The following is a 20,042-nucleotide window of genomic DNA, read 5'->3' on the forward strand; positions in this document are numbered from 1 at the left end:
TTTTGAGAATATTACATAAATTATTTATAAAAATACATATGATTATTACATACAATATTGTTTTATAATTGAAGTCTGTATAGAGCTTTTAGTTTAGCTTTACTTGGTCTTGTATGTGCAGTTCCAGGTTTTATCAGCCAATATTAAGGGTGGGAGAGGGAGGGATGGGAGGGGGGTTAAAGGGATTTGATAATTGGGGTAGAGATGTTGGATTGGGAGATATAAATGAAGGTGGTGTTTATTCATTTCAAATGATTTCAGTTTTTTGTTCAGATATAATAATTGGAAGAACTTTTGTAAAAATTATTTGGATTGATGGAGATTAAAATTTTTTCACTCAATGTTAATGGCCTTAATCACCCAGTAAAGAGAAAAAAAATGTTAGCATTTTTAAAAAGGCAACAGGCTGATGTGTATTATATTCAAGAGACACATTTATCAGTGGTTGAATCCAAAAAGCTAGAAGATAATTGGGTGAAACACTGTTTTTTCGCTCCCGCAATAGGGAAAAAGGCAGGAGTGGCTATATTAGCGAACACAAAATGTTTAGCTTCATTTAAAATGATAGATTTTGATCCTTTAGGGAGATGGATACGAGCGGAAATGAGAATGGGAAATAATACTTTGACTTTATTAAATATCTATGCCCCGAACTCGAATCAAAATGATTTTTTTATTAATATACAAAAATTAATACTCCCACTGGCTGCTTCTAATTTAATAGTAGCTGGAGATTTTAATGCTGTTATGGATCCTTTTTTGGATAAAAAACCAAGCAAAAATATAAAATCATTAGGGTTAGATAATTTGGTGAATACTTGTAATTTGAAAGATATATGGCGTATTCTTCATTTTAATGATCAGGAGTTCTCTTTTTGCTCACCAGTTCATAAATCTTTTTCAAGAATTGATTACATATTGGTATCAAATTCCATAGTGCAACAAGTGACACAAGCTTCCATTGATCCAATTATTTTGTCTGATCATGGAGGAGTGTGGATTACACTTACACTAGATAATAATGAATACAATAGATCATTATGGAGGTTTGATAATACATTGGTTTCAGATTCAACTTTTCTTGAAGAAATTAAGTTAAAAATTTTGGAATTTTTCCAAATAAATACCTCAGCAGATATTAATGCGGAAATCTTATGGGATGCATTTAAAGCTACTATAAGAGGTAATATTATTTCTTATTCTGCGTATATTAAAAAACAACTTATTAAACAATTTTCAGATTTGGAAAAAGAAATTAAACTACTGGAATCCAAATTAATAGATGATTGGAATCACGAAAATTTGCAAACTTTATTAAAGGCTAAAGGCAAATATAATGAAATTTCTTCAAAAATGGCAAGGAAAGATTTGTTTTCTCTGCAAACCTTGTATTATGGAAAATCTAATAAGGCAGGAAGTTTACTTGCAAATTATCTTAAAGCAAAAAAGAGAAGAATAAAAATAAGTGCAATAAAAGATGAGAAAGGAAATATGCATAATCAAACTAATAACATTTTAAATCAATTTTTGGCTTTTTACAAAGAGTTGTATTCTTCCGAGTCTTCTATTGATAAAGTTCAAAAAGGTATGGAATTTTTAAATCTTCTTGAGGGTCCAAAGCTTCCTGATCATATAAAAAGAAGTTTAGAAGAACCTATATCATTAAAAGAATTAGAAACAGCATTGAAGTCTCTTAGAGTTGGATCCGCTCCAGGTGGGGATGGTTTTACTGTGGAATTCTATAAAACATTTCAAAATTCTTTATTACCCTATTTACTAAATTTATATCAGTTTCAACTTAATAAAGGTTGTATTAAAAGTACTATGGCAGAATCTATGGTGATTGTTTTGCCAAAGCCAAATAAAGATCCCACTATGGTTTCAAATTACAGGCCAATATCATTAATTAATGTTGATGGAAAATTAATGGCTAAAACACTGGCATTAAGATTGGCAAAGGCTCTTCCTTACATAATTGATGTACATCAAACAGGTTTCATTGCTAACAAACATTCTTCTAACAATACAAGATTGACATTTCATACATAAAATTTAACTAAAATGATGAATGAACCAGCTTTTGCTCTTTCATTAGATGCAGAAAAAGCTTTTGATAGGGTAGAATGGTCATTCATGTATCAGACTTTGGATTGGTTTGGTGTGGGTCCTGGTTTTGTTCAAATGATTAAAACTTTGTATAGCTCCCCTATGGCAAGATTATACATTAATAATAATTTATCTGAGAGTTTTAAATTACATAGAGGAGTTAGACAAGGATGTCCATTATCTCCTTTGCTGTTTGATATTGTTTTAGAACCCTTATTGATAGCTATTAATCAGACAAGGGAGATACAGGGTATTCCCTTGAAAGAATGGGAATACAAATTATCTGCTTATGCGGATGATATTTTATTATATTTGCGCAATCCAGGTTCATCTATACCATGTTTGTTAGAATTGATTGAAAGATTTGGAATGTTTTCAGGATATAAAATCAATTGGAATAAATCTGAAATTCTTTCGCTTAATGTGCATTGCATAAAATCTATGTTTGATTCATTTCCTTTTGTATGGAAAGAGGATGGATTAAAATATTTAGGAATTTGGATTAAAAATTCAATAGAAGATACAGTAAAAGAAAATGAAAAACTTTTATTAAAAAAGGTTTCGGAATTATGTGAACAATGGAACCCATTACATATATCTTGGTGGGGAAGAGTTCAAACCATAAAAATGATGATATTGCCTGTGGTTTGCTATCAAATGTGTATGATTCCGATATTTTTTCAGAACTCTTTTTATAAAAAATTGAATGCAATAATTATTAAGTTTGTTTGGCTTGGCAAAACACCTAGAATTGCTTTGGTATCTTTACAGAAATCAATTAAGGAGGGTGGGGTAAATTTCCCAAATTTCTATAGGTATCATCAGGCCTATATTTTACGTCAAGGTATGTATTGGGTCCTCCCAGATCTCATTGAATACACTCCAGATTGGTTATACTTGGAATGGCGACTCCTGTCTCCTTTACATCTTTGTCACATTCTCAGTATCAAGATGCCCAGATTGTATAAAGAAAATAAACTTTTATTAGATACATGGAAAACTCTAAGATATGTAAGTAATTTAACTGAAATTCCTATTAGTAAATCGACAAATCAATCTATATGGCTAAACTCCAAGATTCAGATTGGCGGAACTAAGATTGTCTGGAGGCATTGGTTAAATGCAGGAATACGAACTTTAAATGATGTTATTTCAAATGGAAAAATGCTTGAGTTTACACAATTGCAAAATAAATTTGGACTGAATAAATCACAATTTTATAAATGGTTGCAATTGAAGCAGGCCATTCAGGCAGGGTTCCCTGAATGGAAAACTTTAAATTTTCAATACAGCATGGAATTTTTATGCTTCCAGGCAGATTTTCTGGGTCACCAGGCCGCACAGTGGTATAAAGTTATTAGTGAATTGGTTAATAAAAAACCTAAAAATGGTCTTAGGGATATTTGGAGCATTGAGATTAATCATCAAATTTTGGCATCTCAATGGCCACAAATTTGGTCTTGGAGAATAAGATGTACACTGTCAGCATCTATGAGACAAACTTGGTTTTTTCTTTTGCATAGAGCATTTTGGACCCCTGTTAGATTACAAAAATTAAATAGTTCAATGTCTAATAGATGCTGGCATTGTAAGCTTGAAGTAGGGACTTTGGATCATCTTTTATTTTTCTGTCCCTATATATTAGCCTTTTGGAATTCGATCTGGGATCAAATAAATTCTTTATTAGATAATCCTGTAGCATTAACTTATGATACTGTGATATTTGGCATATCTATGAGGAAAAAGAGTCAGATATCGGCAAGTAATAACAAACTTTTATTGATTATGACAGGAGTTGCCATGCAACATATTACTACAAATTGGAAAGATCACACAAGACTTAATTTTAATTTCTGGTGGAATTCACTATGTCACATATATAGAATGGAACGTTCAATAGCAATACAAAATGGAAATTATAAAAGGTTTAATGAAATATGGGGGCCATTGACATTGTTTTGTAATGAATAAACACCATTTTATTAACATTATTTATGATTGGAAGGGAAAGGGGAGGGTTTATATAAATGAAAAAAAATAAATAAATAAAAATGTAAAAAAAAGAAATATGACAAAGATTGATTCAATTAAATAATTGTATGGAAAGGGAGGGGGGAAGAAGGGTTTAGATATATATACCTTTGTTATGATCTTGATAGATTTATCAAGTGATGTTAGTAAATCTATGTATTACTTATATTGTACACTTGTTGAAAGTTTAAAAATGAATAAAGAATTATAAAAAAAAAAATAAAAAAAAAAAAAAGAGGTTCAAGTCGGTATTTGGACGATCAAAAAGACAGGTCGTCCAAGTACCGATAATCAAAGCTGGTTACCCTGTCTCTGAATGCCTAGAGAGAAAAGAGGCATTTTTGGAGGAGGGGAAAGGGCAGGAGGTGATCCGACTTAGACTTAGTCATCTGGCGGCCATAACCAAAAAGAGTTAAAAGGTTCCCAGACAGAACTTAAACATTTTGACTTAGACAAAGTCAAAACAGGTATAAGTTCTAACCCAGGCAACCTGTCCACCCCCCACTGCAACAATCGCAGCAGGAGAGATGCCTAATCTCTCCTGCTGCGATGCCCGGCAGGAGGAATCCCAAGCCCTCCTGCTGGCAAATACCACCTCCCCTGACAAAATGCAAGCTGGCAGGAGGGATCCCAAGGCCTGTTGGTAGTCCAATCCTCAGAGACTACCGGCAGGAGGGATCCCAAGTCCTCCTGTCAGGACCAGGATCCCTTGCGACTACTGGCAGGAGGGATCTCAAGCCCTCCTGTCGGAAGGTGAACCCCCCTGCCTCCCAAACCCCGAACCGGCAGGAGGGAGCCCTAGCCCACCTGCCGGAAGGTGACCCCCCCCCTGAACTGGCAGGAGGGAGCAGTCAGGTTTGTCAGTAGTAAAACCCGATTCAGAATAGCCAAACAATTGTTAGTGAATCAATTGCTTGGCTTTTTTGCATGGGGTTTTACTAATTTCCATGGGAGGATCGGATCGGAGCTGTAAATGATTGGGTCAGAGGTTAATGAATCAGGTCGGAAGGAAATCGGGTCGCAAAGGGTCGCAAACCAATCAGTACACGATCAGTTTGCTTAGTGAATCTAGCCCAAAGTTTGGGTATTGGAATGACTCTTTGCACCAACTTTAAAATGTTTGGATTGAGTTAGTCCTGCAGTACTTCTATGTTTGAGAAAATTATTTTGCAATCCTGATTGAATGGTATTTTAAATATATGGTATTTTGAATATATGATTGAATGGTATTTTGAATATATGAACATTGTGGAGTTTTTTTGAGACCAATGACTGTATGGTGCCCTGGTTTGCATGATTTGATATGCTCAATCATGTGGGGTCATTTTTCTGAGCTCTCTTTCCCCACTTATGTTACTGATTGTAGTTATTCTATCTTAGAGGTCTATACTATATATATTGATTTGATATTCTTGTATATATATATAGTTTAGTTCTTTTGATTTTCTTAAATATTTTTAACACCTGGTACCATCAGATTGCTAACTCATGGCCTGATGCTCCTTGAGCTGCTATGAAAAGCTAATCCTTGCAAACACAACCCCTTTCCCAAATACATCTGCTTTCCTAAAGACATACCTTCTCTTACTCCAGCAGTATTTACAGAATGATGTGACCTACTGAAAATATTTCAACTCTCTATTCTTGCAATTTTAAAAACTAAGTCTTGAAAATTAATTTGTAGAAAATGTTTCTCTTCAGCAAAAAAAAAAAAAAATATCATGGCAAATGGCTTATCTACAATAATGTGGTTGATAGACAAAAGCAGGCATTTACCCACATTGCCAATGCGTGAATGTTGATTCTCAGGAAGCTTGATGTTTCATTCACCTTTTTCCTTCTTGTTTATAGATGCAGACAATGAGAAATGTGATCAGTATACAGATTGCTGTAGTTGTACAACAAACACAAATGGCTGTCAGTGGTGTAATGATCGATGTATCTCAATGAACAGCAATTGCTCTGAAAGTCAGGTAAAAAGTTACTGAGGTGACATTTTTCTATAGTTGTTACTGAGGTGATATTTTAAAGTTATCTGCCTTGACCTCTTTGAAAACAAATATAAATGATAATTAACATTTTCTCTGTGTACAGTGTGCCTTGTGTGTTTTTAATTTTGTAGTTACCATTATGCATTAATAAGATTATATTGTGTGTATATGAAAAATGGATGGAAGAAATTACACTACAATTAGTACTATTATTATGGGGGTGGAGTCAGGGGCGAAGCTTGGGTGGGTTTGGGGCGGAGTTTGGGCGGATTTGGAGCGGAGCTTGGGCAGGGGTACTCTGTTGGTATTTGTTAGGCTTAGGGGGTACTTGAAGAAGTTGAGAAACACTGTTCTAGACCATAGGGTTATTTCCCTTTACCCGCATGGACTGCAGAAGAGACAAATTCCAGATTTTTCACTTCACTTCTAGTATACTTCACAAGCTAGCATAGCTCCTCCAAGCAGTCTTTCTCTTCTGTATGCATGGCTGCAGTTGTGTGCTCTGCTCTCCCAAATGTATTATTTTTAATTTGACTTAATTTCATCCCTTTTCGCAGTTCTTTCATATCTAAAGTAAATTTGAAGCGCTGCCTGCTTGAGAATTCACAGACTTCGGCCTGCAGCTGACAGGCCGATCCCTTCGGGGTGCCTGTTAGCCAGTCTGCTAGTCGTCCTAAGAGCTCAGGGTCGTCCCTGACTTGGTCTCACTCCCTGTTAAGCGGGGAGTCAAGTGCAGACTGTTCAGCATGCTTAGGGAGCTCAGCAGTTTTCTGCAGCATGCAGGCTGTGTTTTCGCACCTCTGCTCATCCTAGTGAGCAGTTGGTAGTCCGCAGGGGTGGAGGCATAGTCAGACAGTGGAGTCTGACTGGCAGCCCATAGATCAGCTTGGAGATAGCATTTCCAGCAGTGTGGCAGTGAATTCTGACTCTGGCTCTTAATCGGGGCTAGAATGCAGGTGCAGCTTCTGTATCCAGTGTTGTGAGTACTGAGGAGCTGACAGGCTCCAACAATGATTTTCAAACTTTAAATAGTTTATAAATATTTCCTTTTGGCTAAGTCTTAATAATAATATTGTCATTTATAGCTAAAGAGATATATGATCAAGAAATTGTTTTATTTTACTTTTGTGATTATGATAAACATACCGAGGGCCTCAAAATAGTACCTGGCAGGCCGCATGTGGCACCTGGGCCGTGAGTTTGAGACCACTGGTCTAGAATGTCTCACCTATTGCACTGGAAAAGGAGACTATGTACTTACCATGGTAAGCTCTTTTCCAGTAGATGGGTAAGACATTCTAGACTTCTTGTCCTATCCTTGCTGTGCCTACTTTCAGAGTTCAGTCTACTTATGCTTCTCCAATCTGTTTCTTGGAGACCGGACAGCCCTTTGGGGCTAGGAAAAATTTGTACATAAATTCAATCTGTTATGGGAGTGGTTCCTGTGCTCCTTTTAAGCCTATGTTGGCGGTTACTTGTACTGTTTAGTAGTTTTGAGCAGAACAATGTTTTAGCCTGTCGTTATGGGTGCCTCTACTTCACAGATGGGAGTGTCTCTGTATGCTTGGGTACTGACTGCTGGGAGGTACTGAAGTACACTAGAGGCAGAGTGAAAAAGCTGGAATGGATCTCTTCTGCAGTCCATTCGGTTAAAGGAAAATAACCCTATGGTCTAGAATCTCTCACCTATCTACTGGAAAAGAGCTTACCAGGGTAAGTACATAATATCCTTTCATGAGGATAAAAAAATTATGAAAACAAATATTAAAGAAGGAACCCATGATGTTACATATGGTTTTATGAGCCAGAGACTTCACTGTATCAGTTTACTTTTAGCTGTGTGTTGATTCAAACAAGACCAGACTTATGCTATGAGAATGGTTTGTTTAATCCATGACACAATTTTATAGGATAATCTTGAGGGTATTCATTTAGCATTAAGAGCTTTATTAAATGCAAGTTCCTTCCCCCACCAATGCAAGTTCCTTCCTCCCTCCCCCCGACACACACCCAGATACAGAAAAAGAGAAGTAATTTTAATAAGATTGTATATATTATTTCTTTGAATCAGTTCTTACTCTATATGTTTTTGTAGTTGTAGAGCATGAAGCAAGTTTTCAACTGTTTTGCACTTATTGTTTGTTAAGAAATTTGAGATAAAGGTTTACCTGTGTTTTAGGGTCTAGTAACAGCCTGTGACCATTGTCCTAAGGATAATCCAGGTTATTACTGTAACAAGAAAACAAGCTGTAAAAGTTGTGCAATGGATCAGAACTGTCAGTGGGAATCGAGGAGTCAAGAGTGTATTGCATTACCTGGTATGCAAAAAGAATTTCTTTGTTATTCAATAACTTAAATATATGATGATTTATTCTGTATATTAATAATATCTTGTTTTATAGCTTAGCAATACCATAGGCTAGGGAGTATCTGAGTTGGAACTAATAGAGGATCATTTCACAGAAACCAACCAAGACAATTTCTGTTGAACTAGGCTACTAGATATATGGGAAACAGTTCTGCTAGTTTTATAACTGTTAATATTATTACAAAGCTGTTTCTAAGACCATAGGACAGAGAGAAAGGGGGAGAACCTTGGTTGTTAAGTCTGGAAATGTATATGCTCAAGAGGGTAGAGAAACTACAAGTTAGAAGAAAAAACTAACTTGGGTAAGAAGCAGTATCCTTTAAGCACTATAGCTGCTAAGCCTACCATATATACATATATATATATATATATATATATATATATATATAAATCTATCCATATATATTTATATATATATATATATATATAAAAACCTATCCAAATATAAACCGAGGTATCCTTTTTCACTCTCAAAAAGGGGGAAAAAGGTTGACTTGAATATAAACCGAGCTTAGAAATTTGGGTAATCATGGTGAGCCAATCTACAAAGACTGTTCACCCTTCCTCCCCATCAGCTATCTATAAGTCACTAAACATAATACAAATATCTGTGATGTATATATCACAAAGCCAGCATATTCACAACAAGGCCCCTAAATAGGAAAACGCAACTACAAGCAACCACAAATTTAAATAAATGTAGACAAAAATCAAGCTTAAACCTCAAGAAGTCTTATGCAGTTAAACACCAGAGAAAGAAACTGCACTCAACACTTTAGAATATAAAAAGAAAGCAATGCAAATTTACAGTAAAACCACATTTTCTGTTCATGAAATTAAAAATAAAATTATTTTTTTTTTCTACCTTTGTTGTCTGGCCATTTTATTCATGTGTGTCCCAGTTTCTGCTTCTGTCTTTTTTCTTAATTTTCTTTCCAGTATCTGCAGTCTATCTGCCTCTTCTCTCATTCCTATCTTCACTTCCTCTTCTGACTTTAACCTTTTCTTTTCAGTTTTCCTCCATTTATTTTTCTGCATTACCATCTGCTTCTATTTCTCCAGTTTTTTTTGCTAACTCTTCCCACTCTCCCCCTTTCCAGCATCTTCTTTTTCCCCTTTATTTTCACTCTCACTCTTCTAACCAGTATCTACTGTTTTGCCCCCTCCATCCAACATATCCTCTCCCCTCTTTCCTCCAACACCTCATCTCTCTCTCTCTCCCTCCACCTACATCCGAGATTTCTCCCATCACCTTTTACCCTTTGCTTCTTCCAACAGAGTCGCGGGTCAGGGGCAGGCCCAACATGTGAGGCAGGCAGCTGATTCTTCCCGGCAGTGGCTGCATCAGGCTCTATGCTGTTTACCGGCTACTGAGAGGAGGGTGGAGTGAGGCATCAGTGGTGCATCTGGATTGTGAACAGCCCTGCCTTCGGTTCTGTCCCAATTCTGCTAAACCGGCTGGCAATAATGAAACCAGATGCCATGGAGGCCTTCCCCCTTGCTAAATCACTATAAACTCTGCCAGTCTCGATACCACCCCTCAAAACCAGGAAGTAACTTCAGGGGAGTGGGATTGAGACCAGCAGAGCCTTTAGCGATTTGACAAGAGGGAAGGCCCCCACAGTGTCTGACTTCATTATTGTCAGCCAGTTTAGCAGGACTGGGATTGGGACAGGACCGAAGGCAGGGCTGCTCCCAATCTGGATGTGCCGCTGACTCCTCACTCCCTCCTCTTCCCAGCGGCTGGCAAACAGCATGGAGGACTGCCACGGTCACCGCTGGGAGGAATCAGCTGCCTGCCTCGCATGTAGGGCCTGCCCCTGACCTGCGACTCCATTCCCCACAGCCCAGTAGGCTTAAATTTGGATATTTTTTTTAAAACTACAGTAGTAGACTCAAATATAAACCAAGACCCCCATTTTTGGGCCATTTTTTTGGCCCCCAAATCTTGGTTTATATTCGAGTATTTACGGTAATCTGCAATTGCATGATATTATATTTGTAAGTGTGCACTTCTATAAATAGGCAGACTGGCTAGGCCAATTGGGGTAGGTCATCAATAATGAATTTCATATGTATTTGCAATTAAGTGAGCACTACCACAAAAACAATTCCCTTGGCAATTTGTGCTCAAGCAACCCTTGCAGTACAGACTAGAAGCCAAGTGAAGTAAGAAGGCCCCGCTTTTGTAAGTGGACCCCTCCCTTCCAGTTTTGTGGCTTTTTTGATATTTTGATTTAGTCCCTCCAATTGAATTTCTTATAATGCCCCTTGATAACAGTTAATCACAAAAATAAAACTATATCCATATTTTTATATGCAAAGAGGAACCTCCATAAAATAATCCTGAGCCACTGGGTTTTCATTTGTAAAGAGAAAATCATTTATAATGATGGCCTGTTTGTTTGCAAATAGAATTATTTTAAGCAAATGTTGAAATGAAATATGATTAGGGTCCATTGTGCAGTCCACACATAAAGAAAAATGTGTGGACTTAAATTGTGGACCAATAGTTTTAAATAATTGAGTCTTTATGGTGGTAAACTGAAGACATAGTGACTCAAGATTCATATATGATGACCAGTTCTTTGGAACTGGAAATTGTATTGTTTCTTTATGACTAATATAAGAAAATACAATTATGGTTGTAACTCTGAATTATTGCACACAAATCTATAAGAACAACAAATTGTTAGAAATTTTAATTCATTGCATTGTATGGTATTTAGTGCATATAATATAAAAGTCACTCTTTTTATTCCACTGATATTTATAAGGTGATATAAATCCATAACAGACAAAAGCCTAAGAAGGAAGTTTCCTTCAAGGCTGGTTCTTTTCTGCTGTTGTAGTGTCAAGCATTGGTTGCCCATTTAGGAGATCGTTTTTATATAAAGAATTTTCTATATATTAACCACATTTTATATTTAGAAAATTGCTATCATAAAGTCTTGCCCAGGTACACATGCATAAAAAGTAGTTATAGCAAGAAAATTTATGTACTCTGTTGGAGGCATTGGAGGAGCCCATTTTAGAAAGGCACACAAAGTAGGCAGCTTTTTGGACATTTCACATATTACCCCCTTTTTTGCTATGACCCTTCATGATATCTCCTAGAGTTGCTAGTTTCTTTGGACAAGAAATCAATGTTGCTCCCCTGGAATAGGTGTTCTCTGAGGACAAGTTTGTATAATATTCTCACGTGTGGATGACGTCGTCCACGGAACTTGGTACAGACCTGTACTAACTGACTTATTGCTTTAAATTTTGTATGTATTGTGTTTGACTTTAAATTTTAAGGCAGTGCCTGTATTGCACATATGCCAGTGCCTCCCTCTTGATGTCAACTCATGGGACCTGCAGTTCTTTGTTTTCTGTGGAGTTGTGTCTTCAGTGTTCTCAGCACGTCAAACTTTTTAAATTATTAGGGCCTTCCTTTCTTTATTTTCTTAGTTTGTGTCATCATTCTTTCTTTTTATCCATTTACTCCATTCCTATTGAGTTTTTCTTTTACTTCCTCATTGATGTTTCAAGCCACTGAAGACCTAGCACACAAAAAAGTTAAGAAGCTAAACATTGTGACACCAATGATAAGTTTGTCTCATAGGCATTGGTAGAATGAGGCATTATGGCATCACGCTCTGGAATGATGCTACTATTTGGTTTTCTGCTAGGTACTTGGGACCTGGGTTGGCCACGGTTGGAAACAGGATACTGGGCTTGATGGACCTTTGGTCTATCTCAGTATGGCAATTATTATGTTCTTATGTATTCAGTTGCTTTTGGACGTAATTGCAGGGGGCTCTGTATTCCTCAGCCAAATGGGAGGAGCAGAGGAGAAAAGTGTGTGGTTTTCTGCAAAACCTGATTTATGGATTGAGATGCAGCACCTGTTGTATTGACTCCATCAGGGACTAACAGAAAGATTACCAAAGGTAAGAAACTAATCTTCCAAGGTGTGAGTAACCCATAGTGAATAGTAAGTGTAGAGGACTGTGATACAAATTTCCCCCTTTCTCCCCTTGAAAAAAACAAATGGGGAAGAAAATAATCTTTACTACAGCTCTTATTGAGCATGGTGCTAATGGAAACAGTGGCAGTTAATTAAACTGAGTAGCTTTGGGTTTTGACTTATTTTTAAACCAGCAGCCATTTAAATTTAGAACACTGGTTGATTTTAGTTGATTAAATGAGTTACTTGCTTTTGCCACAAGCTGCATAATGTTTTTTTATCATTGCTTTTTCTTACTTTTTCTTTTATTTCAATGTCTAGAAAATATTTGCGGCGTGAACTGGTATTTGGTTGGCAATTCATGCTTAAAAATCAGTACAGCCAAGGAAAACAATGATATTGCCAAGCTGGCCTGCCGGAATCACAATGCTGTATTAGCCTCTCTCACAACTCAGAAGAAAGTGAACTTTGTGCTTAAATATCTACAGAATATGCAGGTATGGCTGCTTCTTGTTTTTGTTTACAATTTTTGTAATAACATTTATGCACAGAATTAACATTCTATCAGATGTGTGGTCAAATCTGAGTGCCATTACATAGCATTTTGGTCAGCACACCTCTCGTCAGGCTTCGTTTTTAAACCCATGCTATTCATGGAAGTCAAAAGTTCTCGGGTCCTTACACTTAAATTAAAAGGAAGAAATAGGCATGAAATTCTCATTACTTCTGCAGAAAAATTAGTTAAACTTTTATCCTCCTCGGTTCTTCCATTTAAGCCCTGGCCTTGTAGAGTAAATGAAAAAGTAAAGGCAAAATACATTTAACTGCTTTAATTGAAGTAACTATGAGCAATTGAACATATTGCTTTTCCACATAGTCCCCATGCAAGACAACACATTTGTTGTATTGTTCAACTAGCTTCTGCGTTCCTGCAGAGAAGAAGTTTTTCAGCTGCTCCCGAATCCAGGTAAGCATTACTTCATTTACTTCATCGTGCTTTGTCTTTTGCTCTCCAGGTTGCAGTGATGCATCCATGTCTTGTCGCCGGTGACAGTTCACTCCAGAACACTCGGATCTTCTTCATACTGTCTCAGGAACTGGGTCGCAACCTTCACACGCTGTTGCTTGTGCAGATCAGTAAACTATTTGGGAACCCATCATGCACAAACTTGCCTGTATGCCAAGTCATCATGCATTATGGCAAATGCAGATCCATAGCTGATACCCAAATTTGCAGCCATTTGAGACACCGTTATCTGTTGGTCTTCTCTAAACAAAGCATCTACCCATGTGCCCCTGATGTTGATGGACGACCAGAACGACCTTCGTCGGCTACACCTGTTCTTCCCACTTTAAACCTTTTACCTACTCATAAACCTTTCATTGATTTATGGTGCCATGTCCCTACTGAGTCAATATTCGACAAAAAGTTTTCACAGGTTTCACTCCTTCTGCCCAAAGAAAGCACACTACTGTATGTTCTTCATTGGTGCAATCCTTCAATGGAGTGTCCGTGTTTCTGACCTCATGGCTGCTACATGAATAAAAGTCTAGCGCTGCACTGTGTAAGGACGAACTAACCAATAGGCAATGTACGTGTACGTTTGTTGCTTTTTCTAGCTCTGAATTGCCTTTAATTGCCTTTAATTTTTGATTTGTCCTCATACTTAGCCTTTTTGACTTCTGGGCGCTTCTCTGCATCCGTGCAGAATAGCTTCTTAGCATGGAGTTAAACGTGTTTTGAGTTGTCTACCTGAGGCTTTGAAAAGTTAGGTTGTGTAGAACTCATTTCTATATATGTTGCATATAAAATTGTGAGCAAAAGGCAAACCAACCTATGCACAAAGCCTAGAGCACTTTACTGCTTCGACCTACCAGTGATCTAGGTTTCTGCAAGACTTTAAGTCTATTCTAGATAACTTTTATTTCTTGTAAAATGCACTTAAAGTTAAATTTCCACTGAGACTAAACAAGGAATCATACCTAAAGTATAGTTAATAACCAGAGTGAAAGTCTTTTTTACCAACTCCATCCACCAAGACAGATAGTGGAGACCAATGATAGACACTTTCATAACCTATAACATAAGTCTTTATTTGTATACCGCGCAATGTCTTGCGGTTCTAGGCAGAGTACAAAAGGAATTCATCAGGGAAAATTGTTAGCATTAAAGATAGATAAACTGAAACATGATATTAAGGTACATAGATATTACCTATCTGTCCCAGACGGGATCACAATCTATGCTATGCAACCTGAAAGTAACGGTAGGAACTATATACATATAGTAGAAAGAAGAGAAACAATATAAAAACTCAATAAAAGGAAGAAGAAAATGGAAAAAAAATGAATGAGAAAATTAAGCTGAAGTGGAATAGAAATCCAATTGGGTTCAGTTTAGTGTACAGCAGGATATAATGGCTGAGATATGATCCCTTTATGTTAGTCTGTCACAGGCCGAAGATGATCTCTGGATTAGAGAGTTGCACGGGGACAGAAATCCCACCCGTCCCCGCCAAAGTTCCACCCGTCCCCGTGAGGAATCCCACCCGTCCCCACCCGTCCCCGTGAGGAATCCCTCCCGTCCCCACCCGTCCCCGTGAGGAATCCCTCCGTCCCCACCCGTCCCCGCGAGGAATCCCCTCCGTCCCCACCCGTCCCCGCGAGGAATCCCCTCCGTCCCCGCCCGTCCATATAAACTTCAGAAATAGTTATTTCATTTAATTATGCTACTGAATTAAAGGCTCTGGTAGAAACCCATTTACAAATAAGCAAAAAGACTTTATTAATTTGAAAATATTAATTGGGAAGAATACATACTTTGCAAATGGGTTTCTACCAGAGCCTCTAATGTTTATAAATTTTTATCAACACAACTAATATACTACTTTATCCTGAAGCAAAATAAAAAAAAAGAAATAGAATTCTTTTCCTACCTTTGTTGCCTGGTTTCTGCTTTCCTCATGTTCTCATTCAATTCCTTCCATCCACTGTCTCTCTTCCTTCTGCATCTTCCATTTGCTCTGTTACTGTGCCTCTCCCTTTCTTCCCCCTTCCAAATTGGTCTGGCACCCATCTTCTTCTCTCCGCTCCCCCCATAGTCTGGCATCTGTCTTCTTCCCTGCCAGCGTCTTCTCCCTACTCTCTCTTCCCCATTTCCTTTCAGCATCCTTCTCCCCCCATCTTCCCCATGTCCTGTCAGCGTCCTTCTCCCCCCTCTTTCTTCCACATGTGCTTTCAGTGTCCTTCTCCCCCCTCTGCTTCCCCATGTCCTTTCAGCGTCCTTCTCCCTCTGTCTTCCCCATGGCCTTTCAGCGTCCTTCTCCACACCCCCCCCGTCTTCCCCATGTCCTTTCAGCGTCCTTCTCCACCCCTTTGTCTTCCCCATGTGCTTTCAGCATCCTTCTCCCCCCTCTGTCTTCCACAAGTGCTTTCAGAGTCCTTCCCCCCCCGCCCTTCCCATGGCCTTTCAGCGTCCTTCTCCACCCCTTTGTCTTCCCCATGTGCTTTCAGTATCCTTCTCCCCACTGTCTTCCACAAGTGCTTTCAGAGTCCTTTCCCCCCCCCGCCCTTCCCATGGCCTTTCAGCGTCCTTCTCCACCACTTTGTATTCCCCATGTGCTTTCAGCGTCCTTTTCCCTCCTCTGTCTTCAAGTGCTTTCAGAGTCCTTCCCCCCCTCCTCCCGTCTTCCCCATGGCCTTTCAGCGTCCTTCTCCCCACTCCTTCTCTACCGCCCCGGGTGCAGCACAGCCGGCCAGGTCCCCTTACTTTTGTGGCACTTCCCCGACCGACTGACAACAGCCCCGGTCCGACAAACCTCCCTGCCCTTAACTGCGAATCTAAATTACCTTATTACAGCTGCTGTAAGAAGATAATTTAGATGCGCGGCTACAGGGCAGGGAGGATTGTCGGACCGGGGCTGTTGTCGGTCGGTCGGGGAAGTGCCACAAAAGTAAGGGGACCTGGCCGGCTGTGCTGCAACCGGGGCGGGGTGTGGCGGGGCGAACCGCCCCCTCCCTTGGTAGCCACTCGAACCGCGAGGCTACTCTCCTCCTTACCTGCACTGCCTGCAGCACAGAGCCAAACGGAAGTCTTCCCGACGTCAGCGCTGACGTCGGAAGGAGGGAGGGCTTTGTTTAAGCCCTCCCTCCCCTCCGACGTCAGCGCTGACGTCGGGAAGACTTCCGTTCGGCTCTGTGCTGCAAGCAGAGAAGGTAGGGAGAAGAGCCGCGCGACTGAGTACATCCAGCCCCGCAGGAACCCCGCGACCCTCGGAGGCATCCCCACGGGATCCCCGCGACCCTAGGGGGCGTCCCCACGGGATCCCCGCGACCCTAGGGGCGTCCCCACGGGATCCCCGTGACCCAAAGGGGGAACCCGCGGGATGCCCGCGGGTCCCGCGGGATTCCCGTCGTCCCCGTTCCCGTGCAGCTCTCTACTCTGGATCCCAACCGCAGAAGAGGGTTAACAGCCAAAGACTACAAGTAGAAGGGAGGAGGCAGGCCATAGTAGATCCACTGTCCACAAGGGAGCTTAGCATCTGCGAGCTCTCCTTTCTACAGTCTCTCTGATATCAGATGCACCATCTCCTGACATCAGGCCCGGCATCTCCAGAACCTGATCCTCCAGCTCTGGGAAAGATCAACAGGCTGTCAAAGTAGTCCCTGCCCAGTGTGCAGGGCTAGATGTTGCAGTCAACATCCAGGAAAAACAGCAATCTCCTGTCCCCGCACTGATTCCCTGCCAATGCCACGCCTTTAACCACATAGGGCCTCAGCTCGTTAGCCAGGCCTAGAGAGACAGGGACCGCATCGGCCATAAGGAAATTGTAGGCTTGATGCAGATCTTGTCCTAACACAAAGGACATGCCCCGCTGCCGAGGAGCAGCCATCAGCAGGGTAGACGTGGCAGCGATCCGTAGAACTCCCGACACAATGCACAAGTCCACCACTAGGCAGACTGAGGTAGGATTCAGCCATTAATGAACAAGCGCAGGAGATTTAGGTTAGGAAGAAGGATTGGATATGAATAATAAACTGGGTAAAATAAAAGGAATGATCAATATACAAAGTTAAAAAAAGAAAAGAGCCAAAAAAACCCAGAAAATAAAAACAAATAAAACTAAAATAAAACAGAAAATGGCTATAGGCACCATAACTCACAGCCTAACCAGCCGCCATCTTGAAAAAGAAATTACAATAACTTTTCAGAGTTGTGCTTAATCTCCTTGAGATCTGGAAAAAATCTTAATCCTAGGGAATAGATGCCACCAGAATCCCACTGGAAAAGTTTGATTACTACCATGATATAAGGGAAAAACTGCCCAAGAAGACCCATCAGCAGAAGGAGAGATTGAACCACTTGTAATAATACATCATTTACCTCGATTTTCAAAAGGCTTTCGACAAGGTGCCACATGAAAGGCTGCTTAGGAAGCTGTGGAACCACGGGGTGGGAGGAGATGTGCACAGATGGATCAAGCACTGGTTGTCGGGTAGACTGCAGAGGGTTGGAGTAAAGGGCCAATATTCTGACTGGCGGGGAGTCACAAGCGGTGTGCCACAGGGATCGGTGCTGGGGCCGTTACTCTTCAACATATTTATCAATGACCTGGAAAAAGAGGCAAAGTGCGAGGTCATAAAATTTGCAGATGATACCAAACTGTGCGGCAGAGTTAGGTCCAGGGAGGAGTGTGAGGACCTGCAAAGGGACCTGGAGAAGCTGGAGGACTGGGCAGACAAATGGCAAATGCGCTTCAATGTGGAAAAATGCAAGGTCATGCATATAGGGAAAAAGAACCCGTTGTTCAACTACAAAATGGGGGGGGGCATTGTTGGGAGACAGCAGACTTGAGAGAGACTTGGGTGTGCTGGTGGATGCATCACTGAAGCCATCTGCACAGTGCGCAGCAGCCTCGAAAAAAGCCAACAGGATGCTGGGCATCATAAAGAGGGGCATCACAACCAGGACGCGGGAAGTCATCATGCCATTGTATCGAGCGATGGTGCGTCCGCATCTGGAATACTGCGTTCAGTATTGGTCGCCATACCTCAAGAAGGACATGGCGGTGCTTGAGAGAGTCCAAAGGAGAGCGACGAAACTGGTAAGAGGGCTGGAACACTACCCATACGACGAGAGGTTGGATAGGCTGGGGCTCTTCTCCCTGGAAAAAAGGAGGCTCAGGGGAGATATGATAGAGACCTTCAAGATCATGAGGGGCATAGAGAGGGTGGATAGGGACAGATTCTTCAGACTGAAGGGGACAACAGGTATGAGGGGGCACTCGGAGAAACTGAAGGGAGATAGGTTCAAAACAAATGCAAGGAAGTTTTTTTTCACCCAGAGGGTCGTGGACACTTGGAATGCACTGCCGGAGGAAGTGGTCGGGCAGAGTACGGTACAGGGATTCAAACAGGGATTGGACGGATTCCTGAGGGATAAAGGGATCGTGGGATACTGAGAGAAGTATCCAGGAAATAAGTATAGAATCCCGACCAGGTCGTGCATGTGCAAAACCGGAGGGTTAGGACTTCGATGGGAAGATAGGACTTCAATGGGAAACCAGGGTGGCAAGGGGGCCCCTTCTGGTGATTCAAACAGGTGACCTGTTTGGGCCGCCGCGGGAGCGGACTGCTGGGCATGATGGACCTATGGTCTGACCCGGCGGAGGCACTGCTTATGTTCTTATGTTCTTATCATAAGGTCATCTGCATATTAGTGACATCTTTTTCCTCACATGACTTTGTTTATCCTCAATATATTAATATGCTGTTCAATAGCAGTGGCCATTGTTATAAATCATCTGCCTATTAATGACTTCCTGTGTTTTACCTGTTATTTGTTTTACTATTGTTTGTATATGGAGCTTAAGTTGATTTGTATGTAATTTGCAAACCGCATAGTTAACATGCGGTATATAAATTTTTAAATAAATAAATCTATTAAGTAAAATAAATGAGAGAATGGACAGCCTTGCCTCATACTTAAATGTAATTGAAGTGCTAATAAAATAAAATTGACCCAAATGTAAGCCCCAGGCACACTATATAAAACTTGTACAATATGTATAAAAAAGATTTCCAAACTGAATCACTGTAGCATTTTGCAGATGATATGGCCATTCTAACATATTGATATTCTTTTTATCATTTAAAAATGTCTGTTGCAGAGTAGAGCAAATCCTTAGACACATGGCAGAAATGATGTAATACTCTAGAGTTATTTGTACAATATCTATTGGCCATAAATCCAATTTGATATTGATGAATTAATTAGTCTATATCTTAACAAAGGCTTTGTTCCAGAATCATGGATAAATTTTAACCTTATCCTTTTTTTATATTAGTAATTTTTAAATTTTACAAATAAAGCTTCCATCAGCAATTATATACATATGCCCCCCTCTCTCTTTCCCCACTTCACTGTTACCCTCGTCCCTCTCCTTTTGGGCCTGCACTATTTAGATACACGAGGCAACTATCCGCTACACAAAATCGGTAAATAAACAACAAAGGAAAAAGAAACCCCAATGGTTCACTGATGAGGTCTCGTCCCTCGTCAAGGAGAAAAAAAAGAGCATTTCATTCATACAAG

General features: G+C 40.0%; 1 protein-coding gene across 1 annotated transcript in view; it reads left to right on the forward strand.

Annotated features, from left to right (window-relative positions):
- Positions 1 to 20,042, forward strand: part of ATRN (attractin) — a 333,522-nt gene that overhangs the window by 144,112 nt on the left and 169,368 nt on the right. Inside the window, exons 13-15 of the mRNA XM_033953188.1 lie at positions 5,989 to 6,110; positions 8,308 to 8,446; positions 12,770 to 12,945. Coding sequence (XP_033809079.1) covers positions 5,989 to 6,110; positions 8,308 to 8,446; positions 12,770 to 12,945 — 437 coding nt within the window. The remainder of the gene's footprint in view (positions 1 to 5,988; positions 6,111 to 8,307; positions 8,447 to 12,769; positions 12,946 to 20,042) is intronic.

The sequence above is a fragment of the Geotrypetes seraphini genome, chromosome 1, assembly GCF_902459505.1.
Source record: "Geotrypetes seraphini chromosome 1, aGeoSer1.1, whole genome shotgun sequence".
In the NCBI taxonomy this organism is placed as follows: Eukaryota; Metazoa; Chordata; class Amphibia; order Gymnophiona; family Dermophiidae; genus Geotrypetes; species Geotrypetes seraphini.